The sequence below is a fragment of the Equus quagga genome, chromosome 10, assembly GCF_021613505.1.
Source record: "Equus quagga isolate Etosha38 chromosome 10, UCLA_HA_Equagga_1.0, whole genome shotgun sequence".
Taxonomy (NCBI): Eukaryota; Metazoa; Chordata; class Mammalia; order Perissodactyla; family Equidae; genus Equus; species Equus quagga.
This window is the reverse complement of record NC_060276.1, coordinates 19,882,127-19,900,166: the sequence shown is the minus strand read 5'-3', so window position 1 is coordinate 19,900,166 and position 18,040 is coordinate 19,882,127. Positions and strand designations below refer to the sequence as shown.

Sequence of the window (18,040 nt, the reverse complement as noted above, 5' to 3'; positions counted from 1 at the left end):
GAAGCATCTCTGTGTTGCGCTGCAAATGCCAAGATATCATAGGCATTTCCTTGGAAGCCAGGCACCTCTGTCTGCAGACAGCAGACACGAGTCCTGGGCTTTCCCCAACTGAGACACAGACCCTGGAGGCTCCACTGGGACTAGGTAAGGTCTTCAGGAAGGTACAAGACTAGCAAAATTCACGGGGTCTCTCTCTGGTAGTGGGCCTCCAGAAGATATTTTGGCTCTGTCTCCAAATTGTCAATGCCCCCACCAGCCAAAGACCATCAGGACACTCTTGTGGTTGAATGGGCTGGGTTTATTTATTTATTTTTAAAGATTTCATTTTTCCTTTTTCTCCCCAAAGCCCCCCGGTACATAGTTGTGTACTTTTAGTTGGGGATCCTTCTAGTTGTGGCGTGTGGGATGCCCCCTCAACATGGCCTAATGAGCGGTGTCATGTCCGCACCCATGATCCGAACCGGCGAAACCCTGGGCCTCCGAAGCAGAGCGAGTGAACCTAACCACTAGGCCAAGGGGCCGGACCCCCAAGCTGGGTTTATTGCTCACTGCAGTGAGGGGGAATGCACTCCATGGGGAACCACGGGATGTCTCAGGAAGAGGGTGCTAGAAAGGACTTCTCATAGCCTTTGAGCTGGGCTGGGTGGTTTAGGGGAGGGTTTAAGGAAGCGGGGCTGGCTCTGGATTGGATGCTGTCAGGAAGCAGGGATAATTCGATGACTGAGTGTCTTATTAAATAAATCTTATCCAATAAGAGGGCAGACTAGGGTGAGGTTAAAACTGCAATTTGTAAGGAAGCAGCAGTCACTCAGATTAGCCAGGAGAGAGCGGGTGTAGGGTCATTTCTATGGTTTGGGGAACGTTCATGTTTTTGTCTGTGCTCACACATGATTATGGAGTAAGTCTTGTTTTTTTGTCTAGATCCTCCCTGGTCAGAGTGGCCTTGTACGATGTTAATGTCTTGTGAATCTGTTTACATTCAACAGAACACCCAGGCCTAGCAGTGAGCGCCAGGCCAGTTTGTAGCAACACCAAGGCCTAGCCGACAGTTTCTGGCCAGCTTCTGAAGGATACCAGGGACTGTGTTTCTCTTTCTCAAAATGTCCATTTTGAGATGATCCCTGTTTTCCAACCAGGGCTTGGCAGTCCAGTATCTAAATATTTAGACCCTCCCTGTACTCTGACCCAGTCACACCCATCTGTGGAACCAGCCAGGCAGGGGAACGTCATCACTGGCTTGGGCCGTGCGTCTCTGTGTGGTTTTGCGTACATGTGTCTGTGCCCACCAGAAATTCCCTGATAAGATGGGAAAGAGGCTAGAGGCAGTCCTACTCACCTCTGGGCCCAGCAGGGCTTCCCCTCTGCCCTGAGAGCAAGGCACTGGGATTGAGTCCCAACCATCTCTAGGTCAGCAAGGGTGCCCCGCTTTAGGTGGAGTCAGAGAAGGACAGAGGGGATATTGCAGCAGCCAAACTTGGAGAGGAGCGGGAAAGGGAAGGGGTAGTGGTGGAAGGGAGGGGAGAGTTCCTTTGTATAAATGGGTCTCTAGAGAAGCTGATTTTCCTTCAAGGAAACAGGCTGCAGTAGGTCACTGTGGATTCCCCACCCCCATCCCTTTCTGCTTTAAGCCTCTTGTCTCCAAAACAGGCCCTGTTGATTAGAACAACAACAAAAAAGTCACATATGTTGACCTCATTCTCCACCAAGAGGCTTACTCTGACCCCTTTCCAATCAAACACACTTCCTTCCCTCGGGTCCATCCCTCCAGCTAAAGTACGAGGACATTGCCTGCTGTGCCTTACAGGTGGCCAGGCAAAGGCTAGTACCATCACGAAGTGGTGACGGGATGCCATTGGATGTCATTTGTAAAATGGCAAAGAAGAGTGAGGCTGAAGTCAAGTGGGTGGGCTCCAAATGCTTGATATTTTGGCAGAGCCCCAACTCTTCTTTGCAGGGTGTGACTAGCCTGGTACCGCCCCGTGCTGTGGCCCAGCTAATCACAGGCCTGCTATTGAGGGCCAAACCTCAACTGGCAGTGTTTGGCTGTACAGTCAGAAATTGGTCGCTGTGATCCTTGGGGGCCTGGACAGATCAAACACATCCTGGATTAAGTGGCGAGTCGCAGCAGTGGGTGAAGTGAAGGGGGTTTGAACGTCCTCCCATAACCTGAATTGCAGAGAACAGAGGCCACAAGGCAGGGGCTCATTTTTGCAGCAAGCCCTGTTATCTAGCATCATCCAACCAAGCAACCAAGGACTTGTTCAGCACTTTGCCAGGGCTTTGGTGGGTGGAGCACGTGGTCCCCATCTTGAGAACAAGTGTCTGCTCTGGGATAGTTTACAATCCATTTAGGGAGTGAACACTAATAATGCAGAGAATGACCTACAGAACAATGAAGTTCAAAGGCAGTAAGTGCAACTGCAGTTCAGAGATGAGAGAAATATGTATGGGCACTTGTCCAACTGGTCCCACATCATCAAGATAGGACTTGATTTGGGCCTTGAAAGATGCAGAAGATTTGGATAGGTAAAAAGGAATTCCAGGTAAAATGGCATTCCAGACATGAAGGGCATGAACAGAAGTTTAAAGGTGGCGATAGACCAGATGTGTATGCGTGCATGTGCACGTGGGTGTGAGGTCATGGGAAAGGTCAGACAGGCAGAGTGGGCTGAGAGCAGGAGTTCCCAGGAAGATTTGACTTTGATGTGGTTGGTGACAGGGAGTCACTGTACATTGTTCAGCAGGGGCGGAGGGTGGACATGGTCCGAGTGATGCTTTAGGAAGTGATCCAGCAGCAGTGGCTGACTGAGGGTGGATGCTCTGGTGGATCTCTCCCTTCTTGGTGTGTCCACAGTACTTTGCGTTACCTTTCTATGGACATACCTCGCTGTATTGTATGTCCACGTTCACAAGTCTGCCTTCCTCACTGACACCAGAGTTCGTTAAGACAAGTGGCCATGTTTTCCCCATGTTCCTATTCTGGCATCTCACTGGCTTATAGTAGGCACAAAATGAACACTGATTATATGAATAGATCATTTCATTTTAATTAAGTGAATTACAACGACATACCATGCAAGGATGACAACTGTCAGAGAATTAGACTAAATTTCACATAACACTAAAACAAATCACAAGTTGGTCTTTTTAAAAATGATTTGTGAACCACTTCAGGATCTTAGCGTGTCTTACCGCCACCTGTGGAAGCAGCAGTTCTTAATGTATAATAAATCCTCTCACAGGCCACGGGATGAGCTTCCTGCGTATGGATTTGGATGTGTCCTGCATCAGATCATGTTTCACTAAACCTGTACACACATAGTAAGAACCTGTTCTAGGGCAGCTAACTCTTAAAGTGGACATGTGTCTTGCTCTAGTGTTTAGAAGGGATTTCGTCGTAGCTGCAACTCCCTTTAAACAAACCCAATATTGAAAAAATCTAGACTGGTGATAATTTTCTCTTTACAAAAAGATCCATGATAGGAATCCTGAAAGCAGTAAAACTTTCCTCTTAATTGAAATAAGATTTGATTTTGAAAAGTTAAGTAATCTGAAATGCAAAGCAGGAGTTGATTTCTGAAATGTTGACTCTTGTTCGCAGGAAATCCTGTGTCAAATGAGGTGTGCCTACAAGCCTAGTTAGATAAGAGGAGCTGGCAGAGGGCAGGCTTCTAGTTTGGGGGACCGTGGGCGGAGGAGTTGAGATCATGATCCCTCAAGGAGTCAGTCTCCAGGTTTAGCCATGAAGCACCAGGTCTCTGCACCCCGGTTCCTGTTCCCAGTAAATGTCCTTTATGACCCCCCCACAGGACCAATTCAGCTGTGACAGTGGGTACACACAGGAGCTATTCCAGGTAAAGCAGAGGCTATTCCGTATGTTTATGTGTTCACTCATTCAACAGTGATTTACTAAGCACCTACTGTGAGCCAGACCCTGTGCTAAGCTCTGGAGATATAACCATGAGCAAGACATTAAAGCCATGGCTCTGGCTTCCAGGAAGCCGCAGAGCAGCAGGGAGCTATATAAACAGGGAACAGGCCTGGAAGGGCCAGGAAAGTCTTCACAGAGAGCAGGAGCTTCCCCAGAGGAGCGGAGAAGGGTCGAGTGCTATGGGCAGAGGCCACTGCTGGTGCGTACAGAGAGGGCTGGAGGGGCGAGAGAGTTCAGGGAACGGAAGGCAGTGCAGAGTGTGGAGCAGGGAATGTAAGGCCGACAAAAATCACACCCTCGGTAGGAGTTCCACTCTGCTTGCTCTCTAATATGTGCAGCTTTCCTCCCTTTACCCACCCACTCCCCCTCAAAGAGAAGAGAATTTAGTTTAGAAGAATCAGGTTTTATTTAGTGATGTGAACATTAAGAATTTGCCTGCATGGTTGAAATATTCACAAAGGACTTGATCATTCACACTCGTACACACAGAGGAAGTCTGCTGAATACAAAATGCTCCTTTACCCATCCGAGCTGCTGTCAGGGACGGTGAAGTGCTTGCTTCCGCTACTGAGGGGCTTCAGTCTTCATGAATGTTGAATAGTTTGGCTACTTCATTGAGATCTTCATGTTGCTCACCGTCCTTAATGATCTGAGGGAGAGAATAACAGGGGTCACCAACTCACTCCGTGTGCACTCGGGCTGGGCCACACAGTGTCAGCCTGGGCCAGGCCCCACATCACACTGAGAGGGAGTTGTGGGAGCAGTCTTCTACTGACCCCAAATGAGTGTTGGCCAACTCCCAGGCCACCCAGCCAAGTCCTGAGTGAAAAAGACACATTCCTGAGCCAAAGCCATACCTTTCTTCTGCTCAGGCACCATTTGACCTGGGTGGACAATGCACAGCAGGGCACCTGAGGAAGTCACGGGAGCATTTTCTGGTTCACACTTCCCATGTTCCCCTAAGAGCTCTGACAGGCACTTACCTTCCTTGCTATCGGCATTCGGTTGAAGATGTTCCACAGCACAATCCCCACCACCACCTTGTCCCTGAGGTAGAAGATGACACCTTTGCCATAGTCCTCTCCTTGGGTGGGGGCTTGGGGGACTGCAGGGTTGCCGGGAGGAATAGCGATTTCTGAGGCCTCAGACTCTGTCTCACTCTCTGATCGGATACCAGTACCTGTGGCCAACCCCCCAAACAAACAAAGTCAAAACAAAACACAGTCAGATGTTATGAGCTTGGGAAATTCTAGAAGGCAAGTGTCCTTCAACACCTGCTTCAATCTGCTTCTAGATGATTGTTTTTCTACACCCCCTCAATAAACATTGGCCTTCTCCAGCCCCTCTCCATTGACAAAGCCAACAAAAGCTCTTCCCTGCCAGCTACGGGCACTCGGTCAGTCTGACCCAAAACTTCCTTCCCTTACTATCTCATTTTATTTATTTATTCATTTACTTGTTTTCTTTCTTTTTTTTTTTTTTTAGGAAGATTAGCCCTGAGCTAAGATCTGCTGCCAATCCTCCTCTTTTTGCTGAGGAAGACTGGCCCTGAGCTAACATCTGTGCCCATCTTCCTCTACTTTATATGTGGGACGCCTGCCACAGCATGGCTTGCCAAGCAGTGCCATGTCTGCACCTGGGATCCGAACCGGCGAACCCCGGGCCACTGAAAGGGCACGTGCGAACTTAACCGCTGCGCCACCAGGCAGGCCCTTACTATCTCATTTTAAATTTATGCTGTGGATATTTCCTGGTGTCTGGATTTCTTCAAACTGCAGAAGACTTGCTCTTGTCCTCTGAGAAACATTCTAGAGCTGTAGGGTCCAGTACAGCAGCCACTAGCCACATATAGTTATTCTAATTAAAATTAATTCAAATTTAATTTATTGTAATTAAAATTAAATAAAATGTAAAATTCAGTTCCTCATTTGCACTAGCCACATTTCAAGTGCTAAATAGCCACATGCGGCTAGTGGCTGATGTGTTGGACAGAGCAGAGATAGAACATTGCCATCATAGCAGAAAGCTGCATTGGACAGCGCTGCTAGAGAGACACTGGCCAAAGCAAGAGAAGGCATTTCCATATGGAAAAAGCATAGTGGAGGTGTTTCCTCTTGGGGAGGGGGTAGTATGGGGAGGAGGTACCTTGTCTTCTGAGAACAATCAGGCTCCAAGTAATACTGCCCAGTGGACAGAGTGGTGACCTGGAGTTTATAAGCCCCTGGGTCCCCCTCCTGGATACACTTCCCAGGAGAGGTCAGAATTAAGGAGTCAGTATATATAATTCATTTGGATTACACAGGAAAAAGACCTACATTTCCATATGTCTTGCTTTCTCCTTAAAAAACAATCTGTTCTTGAAACGTCTCTGACAAGAGGACACTGAGGTTAAATGACTTCAGCCAAGGTCATGGAAGGGAGAGAGAATAGGCCTAGGAGTTAATGAAAAAGATGTGTGTGGGAGAGAAGTTCATTCCGAGAGAGATGCCTCCCATCCAAAGAAAACCTGGCTTTACGATCTGACAAATGGAATCCGAGGCAGCTGAGGAACTGCTCAGCCCAGCTCTTCACTGTCCAGGGCCCATGGAGGACAGCAGGTCCTAAACTGAGTCTCGCTCAGGCCTAGTTTTTAGGATTAGCAGGAAGCCAAAAAAAACAAAAAACAAAAAACCTCTAAAAATGTTCAGGTTTTCTTCATCATGCAGGTCTTCCTATTCCCTAGAGATAAACTAAACAACAGAGTCGTTGAGCCAGTCACTGTCCAGAGTCTAGGATGGACACCCACAATATCTGAGTCTACGCTTTGACAAGGATACCTGATTTTGCCAGTTCTCAGACCACTAAAGAGTGAGGGCTTCGGCTTTGGTTTATTTTAAAGCACAAGATGAAGAGAGGCTTTCACTGACAGTTCTCTCTGGCCAATACAGAAACCCCTTGTGCAGGAGAAGCTGGACCACTGCTTCTCAATGCTCTCCCAAGAGGAGTGATTGGGCTTCCTTACCTGACTGCTCCGTGGCAGATTTTGGGTTGTCTTGTGCTGTTGCTTTTGCAAAAACACCAACTGTGGGCAAACTACTGTCCACAAGACCAATAGCTTCATAGCCAACATCGGGGCCCAAATCACTCCTAAGGAAGGAGAGAGAAGAGGCTGTTCTGTCAAGGAACTGTAAAGAATGACAGGGTAGAACACTTTCTCTAAGACACCACACTTTCATGCCAACCAAAGAATCTGGTATGTGAAACAAGAAAAACGCCAAACTGATCTGTTGCCTGCTAGGGCATCTGGGGACAATTGTGAGAAAGCATGATTACCCCAAGCAGCTTTTCTTTTCCTTAAGAAGCCATTATACAAATCACATATCTATAAAATGATCTACACTTTCTTAAATGTATTCATGCTTTTATTTGGGGTGTGATAGGTTCCCCACATTTACTGTTCACTACCCTCCTTTAACTTCCTTTAAGTCCTAAAACTGCCTTTTTGAAGCTTTAAAGAGTGCTCCATATTTATGGAATTCAGAATCTGAGATATTTTATGGTTTCATTAACTGATACTACTTCCTCTTAACCCTCTTTTTTCAAGGCTGGAATGCTTTCTATGAAGAGGCACCTTCATCCACTTGGCCATTTGATTTTAACTGTTCTTCTTGGAAACCTTTGCTCTCATCATCACGCTGTTCTAAATATGCTAGGAACTTCACAGAATATTTGCAGCACAGACACACCATCGTTTTGGAATCATCTAGGCTACTCGAGCTGTTCTGTTTCTGGTACTCTACATTTTGTTGTCTTCTTGGTCACAGAAGCTCATTGTGCTGATGTCTTCAGGGAACAGTCTGCCATGACTTCTTGGATTCTGTTCCTGGAACCTGACTGATAATTGTATAGTGCTGGACTATTTCTTTCCTAACTGCGTTATCTTACATGGGTTGACCCTGCAATCCATCTGGTATGTTTTTGCTGCCCACTCATAAAACTGTGTGATTGTCCTAAAATGTACTCCCCACTAGTTGAGAATTTCCCCAATAGAAACTGCTTAGAGGCTTCTGAAACCTTGAAGTTTTTGACGTACCCCGTCTTTCAAGTCAACAAGATGAAAGTGTGCCGAGTAGCAGCAGTCCCAGGACTCAGGAATGTCCACTGCTAACTTTTCTCTCTCCAGAAAACTGCCCATATATGCCTGACCTTGAATCACTGATTTTAAGGGCTACAAATGAGTGGGCTGCCTTTTTTGTCAGTATGTTGGGCTTATTAGGGGTAGCAGGAAAGAGCGAATTAACATATACTGTTGCCTATACCTAAGAGTACACTTTTGTACCATTGACTGTAGGTCAAACTCTGTGCTATTTTACCAGAAGGGCTGATGCCATCTCCATTCAGTCACCTAGTCTAACTTAGGCCAAATGGGATCCTTTTTCAAAAAGGCTGCTCAGGGGTAGAATGCGTGGACATGAGACGGATTTTTTTCTCCTCTGTATGAAGCTAACTGGCCCACAACGAAACCAAACCATAACTCTGATTCCATTACTTCTGTGTTCTAACCAGTTGAGTCCTCAAGGTACAAAACTATTACCAGAACATTGACTGATGCCAGTATGGCTTAGCAGCTCCAGTCATATTTTCTCCAGCCAATCTTCCGCTCACAACAGCGTGATCATGGTGCTCTACCCGCCTCCTACCCAACTTTATATCGTAGAAGCATGCGGCATCTCCTGCCTTTGGAGACAAATACATTACATGAGCACACGATTAAACAGCAAATTAAAGACAGAACATAAACTTTTTGGGCTCAAAAAATCTTGCGATGCTAACTAATTAATGTTTTTCATCTACAGGCCAGAATCATACCTACAGTATCAAAAACAGTTGAGATTCTCTTTTTTAAAACCTACTCTATGTTTCCAGAAAGCTAACCTAAATCTTCTATGCTCCAGCTTACCTCTATTTCTTCTCATTCTGCCCTTAGCAGAGATAGGATATTTAATAACCATGATCTGTAGAACATTCTTTTCTATGGGTGGAAACCAGTTTTCAGATATGACTGCCTCTTACCTAGAAATCTTTTCCAAGATAAGATTTTTTTTTGTCCTTCAGTATTCATTCATTCATTCAACAAATATTTTCAGAGAACTTATTCAGTACAAAGTATTATACTGACTGAGTTGCTGAGACGAACCTGACATGGACCTTGCCCATAAGGAGCGTATAACCCAGCTGAGGAAGGTGCAGCATTGTTCCTCACTTCAGTGCAAGGCAAACAAGCCGTGTGCCATGTGAGAGACACAGATTAAGGGAGCTCAGTGTTTCAAGCAGACAGACAGAACCCCTGGCTGGAGGTGAACAAGGCCAGCTCCACGAAGGATGTGGGATGTGTGCTCTCTGACCCTTTGTTCATCTTTGTGCCTACTCAGACTCCCCGAAAGCAACCTAAAAATCCAATACATGAGCAATGGCAAAATAAACTATGAAATCCACTTAATGGAATATTATACAGTCATTAAACTGTTGACAGAATCTGAAGCAACATGAAAAATGCTTATGTTATAATATTAAGTGAAAAAGAGAAGAAGACAAATGTTTATACCTAGTATATTCACCATGACCATCTACAGCAAAGAAAAAAATTCTATGCACAAGAAAATAAAGGGAAAAAATACACCAGACCATCAGTGGTTGCTGCAGGTGATTTTCCCCTTTCTTGTTGGTGTCTTCCATATTATGCATATTGCTTTCATAACAAGTTAAAAAATCCAGTACACTTTATCTTTAAAAAAAAAACTTAAGGAAAAACACCCTTCAAAGTTCCTATGTCCTTAGTTGCAGAGTCACAATCAAACACAATACACTAGCAATGATCTAACAATGGGGAAATTACCTCATGGTTCCTACATACTATAGTCTTATTTGTGTCATAATAGATTTTTAAAAACAGCCAAAAATAGTAGTCAAGGAAAATGAAAACAGAGTAATTTTCCTTTCTAGAGAATGTTATAAAACTGCCTCATCCTCCATTCCCTGCACTCACGCTGGGGCAAAGGGAACAGCAGATCAGTCTGAAAGCTGTAAACACACCCGCCAGGATGATGCTGATGGCGGCCGTCAACAGTAGAACCGGAAGAGCTCTACTTCTGTAGGCACACGCACGTTCATTTCCTTTTCCACTAGCTTGCAGCATGAGGCCATACCTGGTTTTGTAAATCAAGCAGTTCACAAGTTTCTGTTCTCCACGCTCGGCCTCCAAACACTCTGACCCTATTTGGGTAAGCTGCTGATGTGCTTTAGCATATCACCGGGCAGACCTGCTCAGAGGATAGGGACAAGGAAGCACGCCTGGTCTTGCTGTAGCACACTTACCACCCAGATGTTAGAGCGTGCTTGGAGCTCTGCATTCACCCGGAAGCCTCCAAAATCTGAGTCTATCTCTAGTCCGCCAGTCTTGGCCAACTCAACATTGGGCTCCAGGCCCACAGCTGCCACTATGTGGTCAGTTTCTACCTGAGGAAAAAAAGAAATAATTCAGTCAATTACCACAATTTCTAGATATGCCTATGGACATAGCAACTGCACATGATGTCATTAAGAAATGGGGCTCAACTCAATAACAAAAAAAAACCCAGTTAAAAAATAGGTAGAGGATTTGAACAGACATTTTTCCACAGAAGATGTACAGATCATCAACAGGCACATGAAAAGATTCAATATGACTAATTATTAAGGAAATGCAGATCAAAACAATAATGAGATATCACCTCAAGCCCAACAGAATGGCTATTATTAGAAAGACAAGAAATAACAAGTGTTGGAGAGGATGTGGAGAAAAGGGAACCCTCATACACTGCTACTAGGAATATAAATTGGTGCAGCCACAATGGAAAACAGTATGGAGATTTCTCAAAACATTAAAAATAGAACTACCATGTGATCCAGCTATTCCACTTCTGGGTATTTATCTGAAGAAAATGAGAACACTAATTTGAAAAGATACATGCACCCCTATGTTCATTGCAGCATTATTCACAATAGCCAAGACTTGGAAACAACCTAAGTGCCCATCAATGGATGAATGGATAAAGAAGATGCAGTATATATGTATAATGGAATATTATTCAGCCATCAAAAATGAAATCTTGTCATTTGTGATAACATGGATGGACCTTGAGGGTATTCTGCTAAGCGAAATAAATCAGATGGAGAAAGACAAATACCACATGATTCCACTCATATGTGGAAGATGAACAAACACACACAGATGCAGAGAACAGATGGGTGGTTATGAGAGGGGAAGGGGGTTGGGGGAGGGTGAGGGGGTAAAAGAGCACATGTGTACGGTGATGGATGGAAACTAGACTTTTGGTGGTGAACATGATGTAGTCTATGCAGAAGTCAAAATATAATGATGTACACCTAATATTTATATAACGTTATAAACCAATAAAAAAAAGAATTGGGGCTTTACAAAAAAATCATTGGTTAACTCACCTCTGGTAAACAGATTTTAAGTTCTATTTCATAAAGTCTCCTCCTCCACACACACATAGCCCATATCACCTGAACAGAAATCTGCCACTCTAGTAAGGTCTCAAAACCCTGTGACACAGACAGGAAGGGGCTACCGGAAGGTGGTTCACAGGTATCTACTCTGGCTCTCATTCTTATTTTAATGGAGGGATAGTTCATTCAGAAAATTATGACAGGTTAATGGTGGTTGCCAAGAAAACTAATCTACTAGTATCAAATGAAGGAGTAAGAATGAGGCAAGGGGAGGGCTGGAAGGTCTTCCGGCAGCCTGTCTTCCCCTCCTTACCTTCCGGCCATCTTTCAGCTTGATGAGTAACTTGCCACCGCTGACTCCAACTGATTGCACAATGGCATCGGGCAGCACCTTAACCCCCTCTGTGAAGGCAAACAAGACCAGAGGCTGAGCCTGGGAGCCTACCATGAAAAGTAGGAAGCTGACCAGAGGCATCACCATCATAAAACCAGTAATCATCAGCATGCAGGCAGCCTTGGAGCCCCAACAACCTACACCCACAGCTCATTTTCAGCACTTCCGGGAACCTGGCACATCAGATTCAGAACACCTACATGGACTTGGCTGACTAGAGAAGGGTGGAAACATTTCACCTGCTGGGTGATATGGCTTATGTCAGGGGGGTTCCCAAAGAAGCAGATTTTGCCTTAGGCCTAAGTCAAAGGGAAGAAGAATGGCAGCATATGGAAGATCTCGCTACCTCGTCTGACTTTTTCCATGGTCCAGTTGCTGAGGTATTCAGGGAGGATCTTTCCCATATTTCCTTTCTCAGGAAAGAGTTGAATCACTTCTGTGCCCAAGGCTCGAGCTGGGAAGAAGGAAGAGAGTAGGTATAGCAGGAGGCAAAAGCCATTTATTGCACAGAGGGCAATGCTGCAACCCAGGCCAGACTTCCCATTTGTGGGGCACTGGGGCACGAGGGCACTCACAAGGCAAATACAACAGGTGCCAGGACTGTTGTCCCCGGATTCAACTACATACTGTGAACTCAGTGCACTCATGCCCAGGTGTCACTGCAGGCTTACACAAGTGCCCTGTGACCTCTCAATAGTAAGCACTTCCCTGAGAAGATGCCTTGATTTCACACAGCTGAAAAATCATATTAAGAACAATGGTTGCCATGAAACAGTCAAGCTGGAACTCAGATCTCTTTCAAGCTGGGAACCATCATGTGTCTGAAGGAATTCTTTCACTTTTACAGGGAGCAGCAGTTCACATACATACAGTTCTGTGATTTACATTGCCCTTACCATCTTAGTAACATTTTTCTTTCTTTTTCCTTTTTTTTTAAGATTGGCACCTGAGCTAACATCTGTTGCCAATCTTCTTTTTTCCTTCTTCTCCCCAAAGCCCCCCTGTTACACAGTTGTATATTCTAGTTGTAGGTCCTTCTGGTCGTGCTGTGTGGGATGCCGCCTCAGCATGGCCTGATGAGCAGTGCCATGCGTGCGCCCAGGATCCGAACTGGCGAAAATCTGGGCCGCGGAAGCAGAGCATGTGAAATTAACCACTCGGCCATAGGGCCAGCCCCCTCACTTTCCTTAATATTTTATTTCTAATGAGTCCTGGCCTAGAGGCTGGAGGAAAGAAAAGAAAGCATTGCTGCTCAGTTGTTCAGATGACAGTCTTTTGGTCACTAAGGGATCCCTTACCAGAACTAAGCTCAGGGCTTAGCTTTTTGCCATATAAACCTCAATCAAACTCCTTCTACTGAACCTGGCAAATACATCTCAGGAATTTCTGAGAGCCCCAAAAAGCATGTGAGATAAGCCCAGAGAAAGAAAATTGAGGTCATTCTCCAATACTCACCCTTTCTGCCAAGAGCACAGGCCAGTTCGCTACCAAGGAAGCCCCCACCAATAATCGTAATCGACTTGACTTCCCGGGAAATCTTCTCCAAGGTTCTAAAGTCTCCAATCTGCAGGATCACACCAGTTTAGTCCATTGATTTCCCAAAGGGGCAGAGGATGATAATACCAGGAAATATTTTCCGCTAAATCTCTGACAACAGTAATTTGCACATAAAATCTGCTCCTTGTATAAAGTGGCTCAATTATAGCCTCTATGTTATTGATGTAAAATTCTTTCTCCGTTCTAACGCTCCTTCCAGCAACAATGGTTCTCAACTGGGGGACGTTTTGCCCCCTCCCCCCCGGGGACACTTGGCAATATCTGGAGATATTTTTGACTGTCACAACTGGGGATGGGGAGGTGCTACTTGCAGCTAGTGGGTAGAGTCCAGGGACGCTGCTAAATATTCCACAATGCACAGGACAGCTCCACAACATACAATTATACAGCCCAAAATGTCACTAGTGCTGAAGTTAAACCTTGTTCTATCAAAAAGTTAAAGGATAGTACAAATCCTTTTCTTTTTCCTTTTTTTTTCTTTTTGCTGAGGAAGATTAGCCCTAAGCTAACATCTGTGCCAATCTTCCTCTACTTTATATGTGGGTTGCCACCTCAGCATGGCTGACTAGTGGCATAGGTCTGCAACCAGGATCTGAACCTGCAAACCTGGGCTGCCGAAGTTGAGTGTGCCAAACTTAACCACTACACCATGGGGCCAGGCCCACAAATCTTTTCAAATACACATAAGAATGGCTGGAAAATCTCAGCAGTTTTCATAGGCAAAGCATGGTATTAAGAAGCAAACATCCCTTCCTTTTTCACTTAGGTACTCTTAACTTTTCTCCCCCAAGTCTCCATAATAGTGCTTGCAAGGAAGAATGCCAAGAGGCTATAAGGAGTTCCAATGACTCAAATATGTCAGGAGAAAACAACTATGGAAGGGCAATAGGAAGGCACTATAGCAAGCAATAAAAAACACTAAAAGTATTTTTCTCCTAGGAGCTTAAAACCCTTGAGTGAGATATTTGAGGTGCAGAGAGGGAGAAACTTGCTCAAGGCCAGATAATAAGTCTGTAGAAGAGCCATAAACAGAACTCAGGATCTCCCAATTCCCCGGGGGGTACTTGGGGACCACGAGATTATGCTACCTCTTCAAAACCGACACAAGGAAAGCACTAAAGCAGACAATTACCTTTCTGAAAAGTGTTGTTCTACTCTTCACCTCTGCTCCAGCCCTATCAATGGCAGACAGACTTCTTGGAGTGCCTCCTGGAAATAAGAGGAGGAAAACCCTTTAGCCCAACAAGCAGGAGCTAGCGCAAACAATCTCCCCTACAAAGGTGGCGCTGTGGTGTGTGCTCCTGCTGGTGCCAAAGCAGCATCAACAGGATACAAGGCTTTGTTTTCCTTCAACCCGCCTCCCAGCAGGCTTTTATCAATTTCCTTTGAGACGCAGATTTGAGAGTCTCTCTTCAAAGGGCCCGCCCTCCCCATAGATGGCCACAAGGCCCTATTTTTTTGCTTTCCTGTTCTCTTCTAGTTCTCACGTGGACTCAGCAGATAGCATAGCTACGTTTGTGTAAGCAACTGCCTCAGTCTCCTCTCTTGATTTCTGATTGGAACTGGCAGTGAAGCCATGAGGCTGTATCGGTTTCAGGTTTCAGGGCGGAGGGCCGAGGGCAAGGGCTAAGCAGGGAGAGAAAAAAAAAAAAAGGCGACGCTCTTCAATTCCCATGTGTGCCTTTACTGGGAGGAACAGCAGGGACAATCCAGAAGGGCTGTTGATCAGAGGCCTGTAGTTAGCCGGGCTTTGCACCAAGAGGACACTCACTTCGGAGAGTCTGGGTTTCAGTTTTCTTACGATTAGGTAATGCCTTCTATACTAAAACTTGAATGAGTTGTATCAGGGAGGAAAGCCAGCTCCAGAAATACTCACCTGTTGCAATCAAGCACTTTTCATAGGTGATTTGTGAGCCGTCATTAAGTTTCACCATGTTGCCTCTCACATCCAGCTGGATTACCTAGTACCGTCACACACACAGAAAGATGTAGAGAGGAATTAGCTTAAAACCTTTTATTGAGATATAATTCACATAACACAAAATTCACCATTTTAAAGCGTGCAATTCAGTGGTTTTTAGTATATTCCAAGGTTGTGCAACCAGCACCACTCTATAATTCCAGAACAATTCCATCACCCCAAAAAGGAACTATGTACCCATTAGCCATCAGCCCAATGAGAATTAGTTCTTGACCTAAGGTGGTCTTCAAGAAACCATTTTGAAGTAATCACTGACACCAGTTTCTGGTACCCACAGTTTCCAGGACCCGGTTTCCTCACGTGGTCATAACTTCCTGAGCAGCCAACTTTAGAGCAAGTCTCTACGGTCGCAAGGTCCCTGCTCAATTTGTGGACATGGAGAACAGGGCCAGACTTTTCTGCTCGGCTCTCTGGAACCCTTCCTTCTTTGTCAACAACTCTCCTACGTCCTCAACCGTTTTACAGGATGCTTTCTCCAACTTCTAGCCTTCACTAAAACTCAGCTCCCCGCCAAGGAGGGCTCACATGTAGAGACTGCTTATTCACCCACACTCCTCCTGGCCCTGGTGCTCTGAGGGGCACCAACCTATATCCTTACAAATCACTGTTATCCGGCCACCTCCTGGTCACTCCTTCTCATTCACTGAAGACCTCAGAACCTGGCTCGTACCTTTCCTTTGAGTCACATCCAGAATCTTCTCTTGAATCTCTACTTCTACCTCAAATACCCCACTCTTTGGTCACAATTTTCCATCCTTTCAGCTTTCTCTCAGTCCCGCTGTCACCTATACTTGCTTTTGATTTTCTCTGTTTACCCAGCAGGCTGTTCCATTCCAACTAATCTGGACCAATGGTAGACCATCCAAACTGTTCTCTTGCCAGCACTCCTAATTCCCTTGTGCCCTACTCCTTCTTACGGTGAAGAGTTTGAACTTTGGAGTCAGAGGGACTGGGGTTCCAGTCTCTGTTCCACTCCTTACTAGCTGTGAGACGATTCATTCAAGACATATTTATTAAGCATCTACTATGTGTCAGGCACCATGCTAAGTGCTGGGGCAGAAGGGTGAGAAAAAGATACCTCCCCTGCCTTCAGAGTCTAGTAGCCAAGACAGACAACTTAACAAGCACTACAATCAAGAGCGAGGAATGTTCTGATAAGGGCAGTACAGGTAACTATAGGAACGTATGACATGTGCACTAAATCGAGCTTTCCAGAAGCAATGACATAAACTGAGATCAGATGGATGAGTAGCTTCTGTAGCTGCCTTTGATTTGTCCCCAGTAAGCTCCTTCTTCAATCCAACCCCACTACTCAACCCCCATGCTGCTCACTCTCAGATAACCACTTGGTATCCTAGTTGATTGCAAAAACAAGTGCAGCCATTAGATATGATCTTCTTCAGCTTCCCATAAGGGTTCCCATCTCCCAATCCCCGAATAAAAACTTTATTTCCTTTCTTCCAGCTTCTGGGATGAGGTGTCCTTTCTGTTCTATTTCTGTGCCTGACTCCTATCCCTTCCTTTCTCTGCCAGAACCATCCCCTGTTAGTCACCCACACATTCCCCACTCTTTCTCTTGACATCTTACACCTTCAGCCCGTTCACATGCTTCAGTCTGTCCCATCTTAAAAGTCCCACCTTTGATTCTATGTCCTCCTTAAGCTTTTGTCCAATTGTCATCTCTCTCTTCTCATTTAAACTTTTTGAAAAAGTAGTTTGTCCTCTTTTCTAACTTCACAATGATATCTGAACTGCTAAATCAAATGGCTCATTTTACGATTCTTTTCTTACCAGATTCCTCTGTTGCAGTAACTCTATGGATCACATCCTCCTTCTTGAAACTCTCTCCAACCTTGGCCCTGTCCTGGATCTCCTCATACTGCCCTTTAACTTCTTTCCTAGTCTTCTTTGTGGACTCTTCTTCTTAAGCCTGCCTCCTAAAATATGGGTTCCCCAGGGTCCCATCCTCGTCCCACTCCTCTTCTGACTACATTTTTGTCTGTGGGAGGCCTCACCCACCTTCATGGTTTTAACTCCTACACGTACCTGGATGATTCCTGAATCTCTATTTGACTTCAGACCCCTCCTCTGAGCATCACAGTCATATATCCAACTGCCCACAGGACATCTCCAGACAGATATTCCACTTCCTACTTCCTGTTAACGATTCCTTCCTATTAACTTCCTATTAACACTTCCCTAGAGCCTGTGGGATAAAGCTCAAGCTCTGTCCCACGACAGAGCTCTCCACGGTCAGGCCCTGCATAACCTATCGGTTTCCTCTCTTGCCACTCCTTAACCTATACTTTCTGCCCTATAAGAAATAGCTGCTTGTTTCCCTGCACCAAACATGCTTTTTCATACTCTTGTGCCTTTTGCTTATGATGTTCTTTTTAACCTGAATGCTCTTCACTTTTCCCTAATCTCGTGAATGCTTCTTCATTCCATAAGATTTCCCATTCTATAAGACTTCCTCCTCCAGGAAGCCTTGCCTGAAACTATTACTATACTGGGCATGCATCCCAGTAATTTCCACGATACCCTGCGCATATCTTTCTTACTCTACATCTATGTGTTATGATGATCTGTTCATGTTTCTGCCTAATGCTGTTAGCCCCCAGAGGGCAGGGCCTGTGTGCTATTTACACATAGGGAATACTTAATACATAATATCTGTTACCAGCTT

At 45.2% G+C, this 18,040-nt stretch overlaps 1 protein-coding gene across 1 annotated transcript in view; it reads right to left on the bottom strand.

The window, feature by feature from the left end:
* Window positions 1–4,313: 4,313 nt before the first annotated feature.
* The window catches only part of AIFM1 (apoptosis inducing factor mitochondria associated 1), a 30,532-nt gene continuing 16,805 nt past the window's right edge, over window positions 4,314–18,040 (bottom strand). Inside the window, exons 7-16 of the mRNA XM_046673589.1 lie at window positions 15,250–15,334; window positions 14,506–14,582; window positions 13,272–13,380; window positions 12,163–12,270; window positions 11,736–11,824; window positions 10,286–10,426; window positions 8,505–8,647; window positions 6,933–7,057; window positions 4,915–5,111; window positions 4,314–4,580 (exon numbers count right to left, since the gene is read on the bottom strand). Coding sequence (XP_046529545.1) covers window positions 4,509–4,580; window positions 4,915–5,111; window positions 6,933–7,057; window positions 8,505–8,647; window positions 10,286–10,426; window positions 11,736–11,824; window positions 12,163–12,270; window positions 13,272–13,380; window positions 14,506–14,582; window positions 15,250–15,334 — 1,146 coding nt within the window. The 3' untranslated portion in view covers window positions 4,314–4,508. The remainder of the gene's footprint in view (window positions 4,581–4,914; window positions 5,112–6,932; window positions 7,058–8,504; window positions 8,648–10,285; window positions 10,427–11,735; window positions 11,825–12,162; window positions 12,271–13,271; window positions 13,381–14,505; window positions 14,583–15,249; window positions 15,335–18,040) is intronic.